The 17,396-nt window shown below is 42.2% G+C and overlaps 1 protein-coding gene across 3 annotated transcripts in view; it reads right to left on the bottom strand.

Moving 5' to 3' along the window:
• The window catches only part of YTHDC1 (YTH N6-methyladenosine RNA binding protein C1), a 100,184-nt gene that overhangs the window by 26,705 nt on the left and 56,083 nt on the right, over positions 1-17,396 (bottom strand). For all 3 annotated transcript variants that reach the window (XM_085879891.1, XM_085879889.1, XM_085879888.1), the window contains 4 exons: positions 11,846-11,954; positions 11,587-11,704; positions 11,381-11,465; positions 3,089-3,420 (listed from right to left, as the gene is read on the bottom strand). In XM_085879891.1, coding sequence (XP_085736017.1) covers positions 3,089-3,420; positions 11,381-11,465; positions 11,587-11,704; positions 11,846-11,954 — 644 coding nt within the window. The remainder of the gene's footprint in view (positions 1-3,088; positions 3,421-11,380; positions 11,466-11,586; positions 11,705-11,845; positions 11,955-17,396) is intronic.

Here is a 17,396-nt window from a genome sequence, read left to right on the forward strand (position 1 = left end):
AGCAGATTACAAAAAGTGCAAGGGAAACTTAGTCAGAAAAAATATTAAAATCAACCTTACATTATATGAAACTTCAACAATAAAAACTGCACAGGATATCCTAGTTTAGGCAATAAAGTGACAATACAACTCAGACATTTCAAAATTACTATATACCATTCAAATCATGATGACATGCCATATTTTGAACTCTTACAATATCAAATTATATTATGTACCACAATGTAACCAAATGGAACGTACCAGGGTCAGTCGGGGGACAAAAAGAAGCGGGAAGGAGCAAAGGGGGAGGATAAAGGTCCAAAAGTCCATTTTGAGTCCAGGTTGAGGAACAGAACGAAGAGAAGGGAAAGTCCGTGGGACAAAGTTCAAAAGAAGAGTGAAAATTTTCTGATCATCCACAATGTTTTGGGCTTTCTCTCTTTCTCACCCATTCTCTGGTGCGCATTTCATCTTCAATGGGGTATTTTTTTTCCATCTTTGGGAGGTCATGGCTTGGATGCCAATACTTCCATCGCATGAACAACCATTTTCTTTCTTAAAATTCCTGTTCCACCTCATCCTAATCTGTGTTGCCTTCACACACTTTTCTTACACGACCACTTCTTTCTTGTCCCTTCTAAGATTTAACTCCCAAACTGAAATTCAATTGTCATAATTATACCCCAAACCACTCCATAATGTAAATATAAATTTTATATACAGTTATAAATGCAATTATATATTCTGAACTGCCACACTTTCCTTTGTTGAGAGGAATGCCACTACTACATACAAACACACATCTCCATGTCTACCGAGAGTCAACCGCAATCTTTTTCTTTCGATACACCACAAAAAGACAACTCTAACTCGAGATAAACATACGCTATATTGTGCATCCACACCGCTTCCACATCTGCTCTTCCACGTCCAAACCCAATTTCAACTCTTCCTCTATGTTGACCCAATCACATCTCCTCCTCCTCCTCTTCCTCCACTACATCGACCCCATCACATCTCCCCCTCCTCTACGTCAAACCCATCACATTTCTTCCTCCTCTACGTCGACCCCATCACATCTCCTCCTCTTCCTCTACGTCGAACCAATCACATCTCCTCCTCCAACTCCTCTACGTCGACCCCATTACATCTCCTCCTCCTCCTTCACGTCAACCCCATCACATCTCCTCCTCCACCTTGACCCCATCACATCTCCTCCTCCTCCTCCTCCTCCACGTTGACCCAATCACATCTCCTCCTCCTCCTCCTCCTCCTCCTCCACGTCAACCCCATCACATCTCCTCCTCCTCCTCCACGTCAACCCCATCACATCATCTCCTCCTCTACGTCGACCCTATTACATCTCCACCTCCTCCTTCACATCAAACCCATCACATCTCCTCCTCCACATCGACCCCATCACATCTCCTCCTCCTCCACTTCGACCCCGCACATCTCCTCCTCCTCCTCCACGTCGACCCCATCACATCACCTCCTCCTCCTCCACGTCGACCCCATCACATCTCCTCCTTCACGTCGACCTCATCACATCTCCTCCTCCACATCGACCCCATCACATCTCCTCCTCCTCCACGTCGACCCTATCACATCACCTCCTCCTCCACGTCGATCCCATCACATCTCCTCCTCCACGTCGACCCCATAACATCTCCTGCTCCACATCGACCCCATCACATCTCCTCCTCCTCCACATCGACCCCATCACATCTCCTCCTCCACATCAACCCCGTCGCATCTCCTCCTCCTCTACATCGACCCCATCGCATCTCCTCCCCCTCTACGTCGACCCCATCACATCTCCTCCTCCTCTACGTCGACCCCGTCACATCTCCCCCCCCTCCTCCTCCTCCTCCCCTACGTCAACCCCGTCATATGTCCTCATCCTCCTCCACGTCAACCCCGTCACATCTCCTCCTCCTTTATGTATACTTCAGCGCATCTCCTCCTCGTCCTCACATCTCCTCTTCTAAATAAACCCCGTCGCCTCTCCCCCTCCATTTAAACCCCAATCGCATCTCCTCCTCCTCTATGTAAACCCCATCGCAGCCCTCCCTCCGTTCTTTTATATATATATATATATATATATATATATATATATATATATATATATATATATATATATATATATATATATATATATATATATATATATATACATATACATATAAATATATACCACCAGTCATCTACTCCTCATAAAGATACCAATCACATCAGTGTATATTCTCCCCAACAACACATCTTCTTTTCTATCTACACACCACAAAATCTTCTCCTCCACATGCACCCTAACACCGCATCACTATATATATATATATACGAATACAGGCACGCGACCGACCACACACACACACACACACACACACACACACACACACACACACACACACACACACACACACACACACACACACACACACACACACACACACACACACACACACACACACACACACACACACACACGCACCGCCTCCAAAATATACGTCTGAATGCCTAATTTTATCCAATATAAAATACCAAAATGCCATTTTTCTTCCATTTTGACCCAATCTCCATTTCCATGCCCACCAGCTCTCTTACTTCATAAAAACCCAAATGCCACAGATTTCTGTTAATAAAAACCCCGACACCATGTCACCTCTCTCCCCCCCATGAACTTGCTTATATATATATATTTTACTTTGGAACACACTTTCCACCTTTTCTCTGTTCTCTCACTACTCTCACACTCCCCTTTTTCTTCATCAAGTCACCACCTCATCCTCCATGTTCATGTTTCCTCACTCCTTCATGACCCTAACAACCTTGCATAACTCAGAACTTTCTTTGAACAATATGATATCCGAGATGGAATGACTTCTGAACAATCAGTCCTCCGCAGCCAAACAAATAGTCATATTCAAGATGCAAGAGAAATATTCAATGGCAGTGTAGACTCTTGAGTCATGTGGCACAGGCTCCTCCAGTAAAAGAGGCAGGGATTAAGAGGTAGAATCTGGTCAATAAAACAACATATAAAAATCGAAATAAACAGAAAAAGGGATAAAGGTCCACAAGCCCTTTCTTTTCCTCGTCCTCTGACCTTCCTCCGGCCCGCCGCCCCCCTCCGTCTCCTTGAGGGTGCCCAATCATCCCTGCATACTGGCGATTGGGCGGCCGGGCACCCTGAGGGGGCAGGGTCATAACCGGAATACGTTGTTTTCCATGACTGGGCCGGCGCCAGTGTGGTTGCATTGAGGAACTCATTTGAAGATGGGCTGGTGGGCGCTGGAATGGAGATAGCCCAAGAAGGGAATGGCTGGGAAGGTTGATGACTGGAGGAGCTGGAGAAGGAACAGGCAAATGTACAGGAACTGGCGAGTCATCTCGAGGGAAGAGCATGCAGAGTTGTAGGCCACAGGATGGCTCAATTTCCTGTTAAAAAAAAGCAAGGTTAGGTGTTTGTGTAAAAGGTATGAAACAAAAATATAAAGTAAGTTACATGTAAAAAAAAAGCAAATGTGATTTATTAAAAGAGGTTAAAAAAAAAAAAATTTAAAAAGGGGAAGAATATGATGGAGGAAGAGTGAAGAAGACAAAAATGCCAAGAAATAACCCATTTGAAAAAAGTACTGTTTTATATGGGAAATCTATTCCATTATGGTTGCGTATCAAAGGCAATGAAGTGCTATTCATGAAATTTTTGGTTTTTTGAAATTCATGAAAAAACGACACTGGTTCTACTTTATCGACAGGCTTCACCATGACCGGGCTTGGCAAGACAGCTCAGAGAAGGCACACATGCCTTTGGGCCCTCTACTATGGTTAAGATTTCTGACATGACAATAAAAATGCCACCTTCGTGTTTTCGCAGGCAAGGTGTTGTATCAAGGATTGCCCATCCATCAGATGTGATATTAAGCTGGGTACATGTCTGCCAGCAACGTGGGAATTAACCTTTAAAAGGTGTCTTTCACAAAGAGTATGCGATTTTCGCAAGCAATACACAAATTCCTGCAATGAGAAATAGTACTAAAAAGGAAACGGCAAACTACACAGGGTAGTTGCATGTTCTTGTTTCAAAGCTGCTTTGGCAGTTGCAAACACCCTGAAATGAGTATGGGTCATATTTTGACCACCTATCCACCCCACATTTTTTCAAGTAAAAAGTTAGTACGGTGTGATATTACAATTCAGTTGATGCAGTTCCGACAATCATTGAGATGGATGAAGGGTGACATGCAATTTTATAATTGTAAAACAGTAAATTAATATTTCACCGATAAAATTGAGCAAGGACATCATCTACAGAAATATATTCTACAGGAGGTGGGTGATATCTACAATTTTTCGTTAAAGCATTCTGGGTAAAATTTGGGGAGTAGATTTCTTCAATAATAATAATGATGATGATGACACCTGATGATATTAAACAAGAGCGAGAATTGCTTTGCAATATGTGTCCCTTACCGACGTGACATTTTCCAAGTCCAAAAAAAGGGCATAACTGTGAAAAATTGATGAAACTCCCTTAAACTTGAAATTGTTATAAAACTTACTATAATAAAGCCATGCACCAAGTTTCAGTTGAAATATGTTGAAGAGTATGGGGGGGGGGGGGGGTGGGGAAAAGTCTGAAAAAAATAAAAATAAAAATCATAGGTGGGATGGACAGAAGGAGAGACGGAGAGCAAACCGATAGTCCTCTCCAGTGAAACGTGTAGGGGACTAATAAGGTAAATGCATGTTTGTATAAGTACATCTGAATAATCATAGAAAAAAAAAATACAAGGCTGGCCTGTCCTCCCAAAATTTTGCATACGTGTTGGCAGTACCCAAGCTCAGGTCATGGGCACAGGATATATGAGGCCCCGTGAGGAGTGATGTGAGCGACATTTTTTAATAATATGATGATGATAGGCTGGGATGATAGGGTAAGGGTTAGAATAGTGCTATATGGCATTAACTCCAAAATGGCCGATGTGTCCCTGACATCACTCCTCCTTGCGGCGCCTCGTGTGTGTGTATATATATTTGCGGAAATGGGCCCTTAGTGGGTTACTAAATATAGGATTAGCCCAGATCCCACCTTAAATGCATGTTTAGCCAGGTTGTTTGGTAATCGGATGTTACATGCGTGTCAGGAGGTGTAGCAGGCTGTCCAGTGTTCATACAGTGGTGGTGTACCGAGAGTCACCTTCTTTTTCCTTCCCCCCTCTTAATGAGCCCCCACCCAGCGCTCTGAGTCAGTCAGTCAACAAGACGTGTCAGCAACCCATTGGCGAAGAACTGCTGCAAACTCGAACGATGGACCAATCACGTGTCCCCAGAGGCGGTCCAAAAGAGCCTGCCCCGAAAGGCAAGAGGAACTGTTTGGTCCGGTCTGCGATCTGCGTTATGAGGAGTGGCTTGGCCGGCTGTTCTTCCTCAGCCATGGATCCAGCATGCAGGTCATCCACAGGTTCATCCTGAGTCCAGCAACAGGGCCTCTGACTGTACTTGCTCCCTACGGGGCTGGACCACATCTTTTCATCCCGTCGATCCGCCTGGAGAGTCCAACACTCAGATTTGGCCTGGTCTGGTGTACAGGCCAGGCCTGGATTCGCATACTGGACCTTGTGAGAAATCAGCTGGAACACACCATAGATCTTTCGCTCTTGTGCCGTCGACCTTACAGGGGAAGGACGCGCCGAGGCTGGTGCGTGAGCGGTGCCAAAAAAAGGACGTCGTCGTCGCCATCTTGCCACGCGGCATGCGCGAGTGGTGCCGATAGGAGTACGAGCGCCATCTTGCCACGCTGCATGCTCGAGCTGGGCACTCGAATCCGACGTCATCGGCTCGTCACGAGCCGCATTCGTGCCTTCGACACCTTTCCTCTCGTCCATGAGGCACCACCAAGTACTCCGTGTCTTGTATGCATGTTGTCCAGGCCTAAGGCTTATTTTGCTGGGGCCCCCTTCAAAACCAGTATCCGTAGCTCCCTAGATAAGAGTGGGTTATCGATGAATTATAACTGTCATGAATGCTTTGCTTGTGTCGTGTTCCCCGATGTGTCCCCAATAAATCTGGCTGTGCTATACGAAATTTGCCGCCTTGAACGGCTTTCACACTGAATTTTCGGTGACAAATAAGCTATGCTGCAACATATTCCAGTTCGCACACCCAAACCGAGGTTTTGAAAACTCTGAACCAAGATTTTTGGTTCGGGGGATGTTTTAAAAAATTGTGTTTGTACATGTACAAGAGTCCAGTAGCAGCAGTAGGAAAGAGTTTGACTGTGAACTTGAGCATCATGTTGTCCATCATTACCTTCCTACCTAACCATCCCATCCTTCCCACCGATTGATTTGCTCTATAGTCATCATTTACTTTCAGTTATTGTAGTGTCTCTAACATGCATTCTGCAGAAGTTTGCTTAGTCCTAGTCAGTAGAATTGGTCGATTTTGAGGGATGAGATATTTGACGTGAACCAAAGAACCGAGCTAATCACTCCAACCGAACAGAAAAATAACCAAACCGCACACCCTTATTAATAGTGAAATAGCAAATGCAAGAAAATCTCTCCAATAAACCTTATTCCTCATCCGAGTTCGGAACATCTGAGCATGCGCAGTGCATTTTCAGCCTTAAATTTTGGTCAATTTCTCATCTATCAGTAGCTCAAAGTTGCTGAAACTCGGCGATCTGTACTAAAAAATAATTCTCTACAAGGTAAAACCAAAACAAGCCTTCCAGCTGTTAAAATAAAAAAAAGTGTTGCGGAGTTCCGAACGAGAGCCGAATAGGGTGTATTCCCTGACTTACCACACAGCTGTAGCTGTCTACTGGACACCAATCACCAAATTTATAGACTATACTCTCCTCTGCACTAATGCCAACGAGTCCGTCAAATAATGTCCAGTAGGTAGATGGCCAAGAGTCCGTAGAAGTAGGTGGTATAATCACTATCACTCTATGTAGTAGAGTAGGTAGGTACAGTAGCAAATGGCAGACAGACAACTACGACACAAACCAGTCAGTCAGTGGATTTGATGGGTAGATACGTAAGCCTAGCCTTTTTGTTTTCCAATCTCTTCTAAAAAGTGCAACAACAACACTGACGACACCACAATACTCACTTTTACTATCCACAGTTCTGTTCGTTCAGTTCAGAATATTCCAGTGGACTCCACTGGACCAACCAATGACTAAGACAACCGATGACTGTGCACTATATACAGGAATAATGTTTATATGTGTACGACAGAAGATAAACGCGGAAGGAAACCGGAAATATCGCAATCGCACATGGCGATTATTTGACGAAGCAGTGCTAAACACCGGAAATATCAAAAACACAACATCGTAAAAACTTCATATGACTGGACACCTGTCCCGTCGTGTCGGCTGCCGATCAATATTCGTGTCAAAAGAAGGATGGCGTATATCAAAGTGCTGCAAAACAATGGAGATCTCTCTATTGTTTTCCAGCACTTTGACGTATATTAAACACATAACGACATGCCATCCGATATTTTTCGATTCTGATAGCTTCTATGACCTAGACCTATGGCGATTTGCCGATTTGGTGGGGACATTCGGCTATGAGTGGGGGTACCTAAAAAGCTATGCTATGGGCAGGCAGGCGTGCCACGGGCGGGCAGGCAGGCAGATTATATAATAGTAGTCACAAACCGAGAGTTAACGAATGCCAAGCATGAGAACGACCTTTACAAGCATGAGTTCCTGTTACTAGGGTGTAGTGTTCTCGGGTCAGGAGGGATTTTTTTGCCAACTTTGAAGTCACGTGACGCGAAAACGAAAGTGAATATCGAAAATCCGGCATGAGCAAATCTAGATATTGTCCCATAGATTCATATGCCACAATCAAATTCAAGATGACTTAAGAAATGTAGGAGGAGATAGATTTTGAAAATCGTCATTTTGCAACTACATGAAGCAGTTTTCGCAAAATTCAAAGTCACGTGATGTGTACGTATTCGAGGATATCGGTATTCTTTCGACTGGACATGAAAGACAACGTCAGCTGCTATGCAATGACACCATTCACTAATTTTTACCATGCCCAGTAGAGAATATATAGCCTCCTGAAGGAAGGGCAGTTTTTGCAAATTTTAAGTCACGTGACGCGAAACCGAAAACAAAATTTAAAAATCCGTCCCGACCAAATTTAGATATTGTCCCATACATTCATATGCCACAATCAAATTCAAGATCGCTTGAGAAATGTAGGAGGAGATAGATTTTGAAAATCATCATTTTCGCATTTTTTGCCAACTTTGAAGTCACGTGACACGAAAACGAAAGCGAATATCGAAAATCCGGCCCGAATACATTTAGATATTGTCCCATAGATTCATATGCTACAATCAAATTCAAGATCGCTTGAGAAATGGCGGAGATAGAATTTGAAAATCGTCATTGTCACAACTTCAAAGGCCTCATGACCTTGACCTTGAATGTCATACCATCGTGTACGTCTCATCGACCTCCATCAGGATCACTAATGACCAGATCTCCCGCTTCAACTTCATTGTGAACGGACGGACGGATCGTCACCTCTCCTCTCAACACCCATATTATTAGGTCATGCTCGAAGACATGACCTAAAAAGGCTAAAAATGTATTTTATATTTATATTTCCTTTCTCCTTCCTTCCTTCTTTGCGAATCGCATCGGCGTTTTTGGCCATCTTCCAGATCACGTGAAGATCAAACGGGAAGGAAATTCAAAAATCTGTCCAGTTAGATACAAGATAATATTTTGTACTATCATAATCAATAAACAGTTGCCGAATATCTTGTAGAATGGCAGACGAGATAGGTTTTGAAAATGGCGATTTTTATAACTTACGTGACCTTGTGACCTTGAACTCAGACAAAAGTTATATCGTTGTGTAACACTCATCGACATCTACCCACATACTAAGTTTCATCAAGATCGGAAAGAAAAATTGTTGACGGATGTACCGAAGGACGTATGGATGGACATTTGGTCGGGCTTTATTAGGTCATCTCGGTAGAGATTACCTAAAAATGTACATTTATCACTCGACTGTGCTAGAAACACCTCCAAAGATGGTCCTGCAACCAGGGTGTCTGAAATAAATCTATAAGTTTTCATCATCTGCACTTCGTCTGCTAATTTATTCAAATGACTCAGGAATGATACCTTAAATTTAATTCAGAAAAAAAGAGAATCTATACTGTAAGAGAGAGGGTTTGGCTATGTGTCACCAATTTTCTCAAAGATGCCACAATGGATCTTCGTCACACTTTCAGAGGTTCATCAGTGAGGACCGGGAGTGTTTTCGGGAGGAAAAAGAAAAATAGATTATGAAAAAAAAAATTTTTGGTAGTACTGTATATACATACATAAATATATAAATAATCAATATAGTTCCTCAGCCTTTGTGGCTACATGAAAGATAATATTAAATGATCCCCAGCCCCATTCCTTCATGGGTGTAGGGAAGTGTTTTAGGCACACACCAAAAAAAAAAGAATATATATATATTTTTTTAGAACAATACTGGGCAACCAAGCTGTTAGGGTACCCGCTAGTATTTCATAAACAAACTTGAAGGGCACTCTTCGAAGGCGCAATGTCGCCAGACATGCCTCCGCACACATTATTACATCATTATACATACAGTACTAATACCAAGTTTGATTTTAAAAAAACAAAACCCTGAACCCAGATTCAAATATTAAATAATTCTGGCTGCCAGACCAAAACTGACATTTCACGACAATAGTTGAAGCGGTTCAAATGAAATAATTTTTTAAAAGTTCATTCAATCCAATATGGCTGCCAGACCATGTGACCTATTATTTGTGAACACCTTGGTATCCCCAAGGCTTGGAGAACATGTGGCTGAAGTTTTCCCTCGATCTGTCATGCCGTTCTGGAGAAAAATTTTAAAGGTTTATTCATCAATCAAAAAAAAAAGCTGCCAAACCATGTGACCTATGACATCATTGGTGGATATATTTTTGTTCCACATGGATAGGTGATCATACTTGCAAAGTTTCGTCTTAATCAGTTCAGCCGTTTCGGTGAAGAAGACTTTTGAAGGTTTTTATGTTCAAAAAAATATGGCTGCCAAACCACATGACCGATGATGTCATCAATTTTTTTCCACCATATTTAGCACCAGATTACCCTTAAAAATTTTCACACCGATTGGATAAAACGTTCGACTATGCAATTACGACATCATAACGAAGTCACCTATGACATCATTTAAAAAGAAAAAATCTACGCTTGTTTCCCATGGGGAGTACTTGACGTGCCGTTTTTTTTTTTTTCCATGGAGCGGTTTCGGAGATACAGAGGTTCACAGTTTTTCCTTTTTTCCAACATGGTTGCCACACCACATGAACTATGACATCATAATTATCATGAAATATTCTACATAGAATATTGCAGAGATCTACATAGAAAAATATTCGTCATAGAATATATATTCTACATAGGTGGTTGCAGAGAAAAAAACAAAGAAAATTAGCAAGTACGTATATGTAAGGACAACCAGAAAACATAATGCCTCTGGCGACTTCGTCAGCGGAGTCATAACAAAAAAAAACCTGCCTGTCCTGAAGCTCACCTGGATCAGGCGCAACAATTACTCAAACCACCTCCCCCCGCAGACTCCCTTAGACCCTGACTTTTTTTAATGCCATGAATAAACGTTGGTACATCAAGGCTTGTGAAGGTCGTGGTCAAGTTTCATTGAAATTCTGTGTAGTTTCGGAGAAGAGCAAATACATATCTTGGGGGTCAATCCCCTCCCCCCCCACCCTGCCCACCCCCCACGTAGACTCCCTTAATGAGCGCAGATTTTGATGCAGTCAATACACTTTGGTACATCACGGCTGATGAAGGTTGGGGTGAAGTTTCATCAAAATTGTGTGTGTAGTTTCGGAGAAGAGAGCAAATACCTATTTGGGGGGGGGGTCAAAAACCCCCCCATATACCCCTATAGTGAGTGCAGATTTGGATGTGGTCAATATACTTTGGTGCATCATGGGTGATGAATGTCGTGGTCAAGTTTCATCAAAATAGTGAATGTAGTTTCGGAGGAGGCAGCAAGTATCTATTTTGGAGGGCCAATAACCCCCCCCCCCAGACCCGTTAACGAGTGCAGATTTTAATGCGGTCGATACCTTTTGGTGCTTCACTTGTGATGAAAGTTGTTGTTAAGTTTCATCAAAACTATATGTTTGGTTCGAGCGATAATGACTGAAGTGTTTGCAGACTGACTGACAGACCGAATGAACTATGGACACTGCTCAATCGCATAAGCTCACCTGACTGAAATCCAGTTGAGCCAAAAAGGAAGAAAAGCAAATTATGGATGAAAAAGAAACAACAGGAGACAGAAAAGATAACCTGTCCATCACGTCCTATCTTTACAGGTTTTCCCTCGTTCCAGGCGTTGAACAGATGCGCAGCTTGGGAAAATGGCAATTCTTTCCTGAACAAGGAAAAATGAAAAAGGAAAGGAATGCTGTGTTAAAAGCCCTCCCCCCCCCCAAAAGGAGGTATTATTCTACAATTCTGGAAAAATGAAATGGGCAGAGGGTTTGAAAACTCACCGTGATATCCAAGACAAGTTGAAGACACCACCCAGAGAGCGGGCGGACAAACCAGCAGGAAGGACCCACGGAACAGGTGGGATGTCTGTGCAGGATTCAGACAAAAGACGTGCGAAGCCTGAATTGTGATGGAAAAAAAGGGAGGTGGAGAGGGGTGGAAAAGAGCAGAACAGAGGGTAGGGGAGGGGATGACCGAGTTACAAGTGTTTGCGAGAACAAAGTTAAAAGTGAAGATGACGTGTCAAGAAGTCTACCTTACCTTGAAATCTTCCACTCTCCCTCACAGAAAATATCAGTAAGACAGTCTGCGATTGCCGGAATGCTGTGTTCAGTTTCCTTTCGTTAGCTGGAAGAGTTGACCACACATTCTGAAAATGCAATTGCCACAACATAAACTTCAATCTCAATTGCTAACAAATGAAGGAATGAAGTTCACATTTCAAGAAGTAAAACTTCAATCTCTTTCCAAAAATGTTCAAAATAAAAAATAAAGAACAAAAACAAAGGATTGTTTATTCACCTCATATACCAAGGCTGTTAATTTATAACAAAAGTTGAACTGGCGATTGTGCACCATAAACATGTCATGATATATTATCCTGGGTTATCAAATACAAATTTGTCGATTATTGTCAAAATATTTATGTTTTGAAAAGGTGCAATATAACGTAGCTGAAGAGGTCAAAGTCATTTCGTTCCCATTCTCCACTAAAAACAAAAATTGATAAACAAAGAAAAATAGACAAAATAATTGCAACTCCCATCCCTTCCACCAACCCCATTTTTTTCTCCAACGAAGGGTTAATGTCTGGAACATCAGCTTCCCCTTGCTTCCCACAGCAGTTAGCACACCTCAATCAAAGTTCTGTTGATTTCATCCATTGGTCTACATCTCAGACACAGATCGACACTCGTCTTCACAAGCAGGATTAGTTCTTCATTATATTTTTTGCTATAATTTTCTCAAAACTTCTCAAGGGCGAAGAATCACTTTCATGGGAGACTTCTCCTTCTCTTCCCCTTTGTAAGGGGTGAGGTTCAATGGTACCACTCTCTTGCCCTGCCTTGACCTGGTACTCCTCCACTTCCCTCTGTCCACAGCCAATTCTCTCCACTCTCCAAACACCCCTACCCACCTCACATACAGAGCGCCTTCAGAAAGTATTCACACCCCTCAACTTTTGTCACATTTTGTTGTGTTACGGCCTGAATTTAAAATGGATTACATTAAATTTTTTGTCAACGATCTACACAAAATACCCCATAATGACAAAGTGAAAACATGTTTTTTAGACATTTTTACAAATTAATTAAAAGTGAAAAGCTGAAATGTCTTGAGTCAATAAGTATGCAACCCCTTTGCTATGACACTCCAAATTGAGCTCAGGTGCATCCAATTTCCATTGATCATCCTTGAGATGTCTCGACAACTTGAGTGGAGTCCACCTGCGGTCAATTCAATTGATTGGACTTGATTTAGAAAGAAACACATCTTTCTATACAAGGTCCCACAGTTAGCAGTGCAAGTCAGAGCAGAAACTTCACCATGAAGTCCAAGGAACTGTCTGTAGAACTCCAATATATAATTGTGAGGAAGCATAGATCTGGATAAGGGTATAAAAAATTTCTCGAGTGTTGAAAGTTCCCAAGAGCACAGTGAGCTCCATCATTAGGAAATGAAAATAATATGGAACTACCCAGACTCTTCCTGTAGCTGTCCATCCAACCAAACTGAGCAACTGGGCAAGAAGGACCTTGATCAGGGGAGTGACCAAGAACCAAATGACCACTCTGACAGAAGTAGAGTTCCTTGGCTGAGATGAGAGAACCTGCCAGGAGGACAACAATCTCTGCAGCACTTCACAAATCGAGGCTTTATGGGAGAGTTGCCAGACGGAAGCCACTCCTGAGAAAAAGACAAATGACAGCACACCTGGAGTTTGCAAAAAGGCACATGAAAGACTGAGTGCATAAGGCAAAAGATTCTGTGGTCTGATGAGACGAAAATTGAACTCTTTGGCCTGAATACAAAGTGCTACATCTAGCGGAAACCGAGCACAGCTCGTCACCCATCTAACACCATCTGTACCGTGAGGCATGGTGTTGGCAGCTTCATGCTATGGGGATGTTTTTCAGCGTCAGAGACTGGGAGACTTGTGAGGATAGAGGAAACAATGAATGGAGCCAAATGCAGAAAAATCCTTGAGGCGAACCTGCTTCAGAACAGAAAAGACCTTCAGCTGCAGCAAATATTTATGTTCCAACAGGACAATGACCCCAAGCATACAGCCAAAGCAACACTGGAATGGCTTCAGCACAAGAATGTGAAAGTCCTTGAGTAATCCAGCCAGCGCCCAGACTTGAATCCCATTGAGAATCTGTGGAAAGACTTGAAGATTGCTGTTAACTCACGATCCCCATCCAACTTGACAGGGCTTAATTGAATCTACAAGGAAGAATGGGGAAAAAATCCCCAAATCCAGATGTGTGAAGCTGATACAGACGTACCCAAGAAAACTCAAAGCTCTAATCGCTGCCAAAGTCGCTTCTACAAAGTATTGACTCAAGGGGTTGAATACTGATTGACGCAAGATATTTCAACGACTCATTTTTTTTAATTTGTAAAAATTTCTAAAAACATGTTTTCACCTTGTCATTATGGGGTATTTTGTGTCGATCGGTGACCAAAAATTTAAATTTAATCCATTTTAAATTCAGGCTGCAATGCAACAAAATGTGACAAAAATTGAGGGGTGTGAATACTTTCTGAAGGCACTGTAATCTTTTTACAATCTAAACCTCAGTCTCCCTCTTTTCCTCACACCCTTCTACCTCAAACTATCCACGCTCTCTTTGTCATTCTGTCTTATCCCACCCGCACTGGGTCAACTCACTTCAGCCAGCTTTTTACTAATCTCCCCCCTCATTTCATCCATCCTAAATCTATCAACCCTATTCACTCATGCAATTTTCCTGACCCAGTTGTTCTCGCAGACCTGCAACACCCGTCGTCTGTCAGTGGCACCGTATCCAGACCGTAAAGGTAAGCCAGCGTGACACAAGGTTACGTAAATAAAAAAACAAATACGAATCGGTCGTTGGTGATCATTGTTTTATAAAATAACAGCCAAAAGTACTATTATAGTTACTTGGTACCAAGAAGTACCATATAATGTACCATGTGGCCTCACAAGTGTCTGCATGTTCATTTTGCAATACCACTGCATCATTTTGCATCAAATACAAGCTTATTATGACATATGTTTTGCGATCCAATACGCTCCTGAGATTTTTGCAATCCGACCTTTGCAGTTATTTGCCATTCTCAATTAGAGTGAACAATTAGCCATTCTCAATTGTGAGGTCGAGAAGAGTCAGCGAGTGATCGCTGGCACCCTGGCCTATGACTGAAAAAGAAATGGCAAAGCACCCAGTCCAATTCTTTGCCCTTGGGTTGCTTTAGCAGCACTGAACCTGCCTGAGGGAAGGAGGAGAAGAGGAGAGGAGGGGAAAGCAAGGAACGACAGAGGAGAGGAAGGGAAGGGAAGGAAAGAGACAGCAACTTTCCGACCAACTTTATGTAAAAATAGCCTCCGTCACAAAAAAACTGAACACGTATTTACGCAAATGCCTCTCGCAATAATCGTTGCGGACACGAAACTCATGTGGTTTTAGCTTTTTTGAGGTGACACGAGACATTCTGAGTAAATTTGAAACAGCATTTGAGACACCCAAGTGTGGATCATCACCAAAAAATAAAAAATTTTTTAAAAAGATTACATTCTTAAACTACAGAGTTAAGATAACACGATACCCCACGTAGTGATCAGGTATACTGTATATGGTACTTCAATTTCAATGAAAGTGATTTTAAAGATAGTTTAAAAAGAAAAAAGAAACCGGAAGTTTTGCGCAATTGAAGCAGTCTTATCCACCACCCTATACAACATGTCCAAGTACTGCAAAATTGGAGGTTCTTGGACATATTATAAAAACGATTTGTGTTCTATAGTGCTGAAGTTAATTGTTCAATTTAAGTAAAGGTTTAAAGGCGTATAAATAAATTAATTCTGAGTTTTACTGCTGTTGATGCAGCGTCTTTTACATCACCCAAACACGTTACATTAGTTAGGTGTACCTGTCATTTGTGTCCATGGCGAAATCATTAAAAACAGTAACTGTCCTGTTTGGAATGATTTTCAATTTTGTTTGCCTGCAAGGCAGACAGATAGGGTAAAAATATCTCACTCCTATCTGTGCCTGCACGATCGGGTCAAATTCAGAGCCAAAGTACTGTTTAATAGCAGGTATGTCTTCCGATTAGTGTTCAAAAATATAACATTCAATTTAAATAAGTTGCTTCTCGATCATAAACCGATTGACGGATGGACATGAACCAATTGCTTAACCCCAAGTTTCACTTTGCTTGCATGGGTTAACAATCCATTACAATGCACTTGTAGGTTGGATCAGCTCGCAGTTTGTTCCTTTCATTAAAGTTAAGTTTTCCGGACCAGACCTTCGCATCATTCTGTTATATTTTCATCCGTGTTGCTGTTTGTGTTTTTGTCCGATTTCCAATATTAAACCATACCTTGTTGTGCTGTATTGTCGAATTAGTGTTTGTATAGCTCAAGCCTGATCCTCAGATAGAATTTGCATGTGTTGACTGTCTCTGCTCTCATGCCACATTCCATTTGTTTTCTCCCAAGTATTGCCCACTTAGCCTACTCAACATTATCCTATTCCTCCTCCTCACTTACAGATAATAAAAACTCTTCCACTCCAAAACGCAAACTGAAACTCATTCTGCTTCCATTTCCTAAACTTTATCAATCATCTTTTCCTTCTCTCAATATCTGCAAACTGAACCTTAATCAAACGAAATGCTTTCTCCTTTAAAAAGCTTATAAAATGGTCCACTTTCCTCATTTCTCCATGAGCACTTCATATATTCCTCATCACCGGGACTATTTTCCAAACCTGTCTCACCCAAACAACGTGGTCTATCAACCTTCCTTCTACACCTGCAGCACCACTTCCCTCCAGGCCTTCAACAACAGTTCTATATACCCCTTCCATGATGTCTGACTCTCAATGTACAGGATGCAGAGAATGGCTGCTCACAACAGGTGATAGCAGGTGTATGTATGTATGTATGTATGTATGTATGTATGTATGTATGTATGTATGTATGTGAGTGAGTGAGTGAGTGTTTTAAGAAAGTATTTCCAGGTGGAAGCAACAACAGATGCTGTGGAGAAAGAACTCCAATCCTTTTGTTGTGAAACTCTTGGAGCAACCTAAAGTTGTCATCATTTAGGGTTGCCTTCCATGTTGAGATGTTTGGCTGCTTCACCAAAATGCCAACCACAGGATTCAATTGCCAGGGCTAGGAAGATGAAAGAAGCCACAAACATGATATTGCTACGGCTGTGGAAATTTGCAATACACCAGAAAGGTCCTCAGGTTAGATATATCGATAAGTTCATGTGTAGTTAGTCCACACCCGTTGTTTAGAGGGAATATGTGCGATTCATCTGGGCTACGACGCTTTGAGTAAGCCATTATTCTTTCTCTATCGTTATTTTGGACCAATAAGCCCGCCAACAACTCAAACACCATCACCTTTGCCTCTTTACCTCCACAACTCCACCCCGCAAACATCGCTTCACCGCCATTCTCAAACCACCACAGCAAACCCCCCACCACCTTCGCCTTTCTCCTTCCACAACCATCAACACCGAACGTCGTGCTGTCCAGGGCCCGCTCAGTAATTGTTGCCGAATGCGTCGAGCCGCGAGTACAAA

The sequence above is a fragment of the Eptatretus burgeri genome, chromosome 4, assembly GCF_056783735.1.
Source record: "Eptatretus burgeri isolate ZD-2024b chromosome 4, Ebu_testis_v1, whole genome shotgun sequence".
Lineage (NCBI taxonomy): Eukaryota > Metazoa > Chordata > Myxini > Myxiniformes > Myxinidae > Eptatretus > Eptatretus burgeri.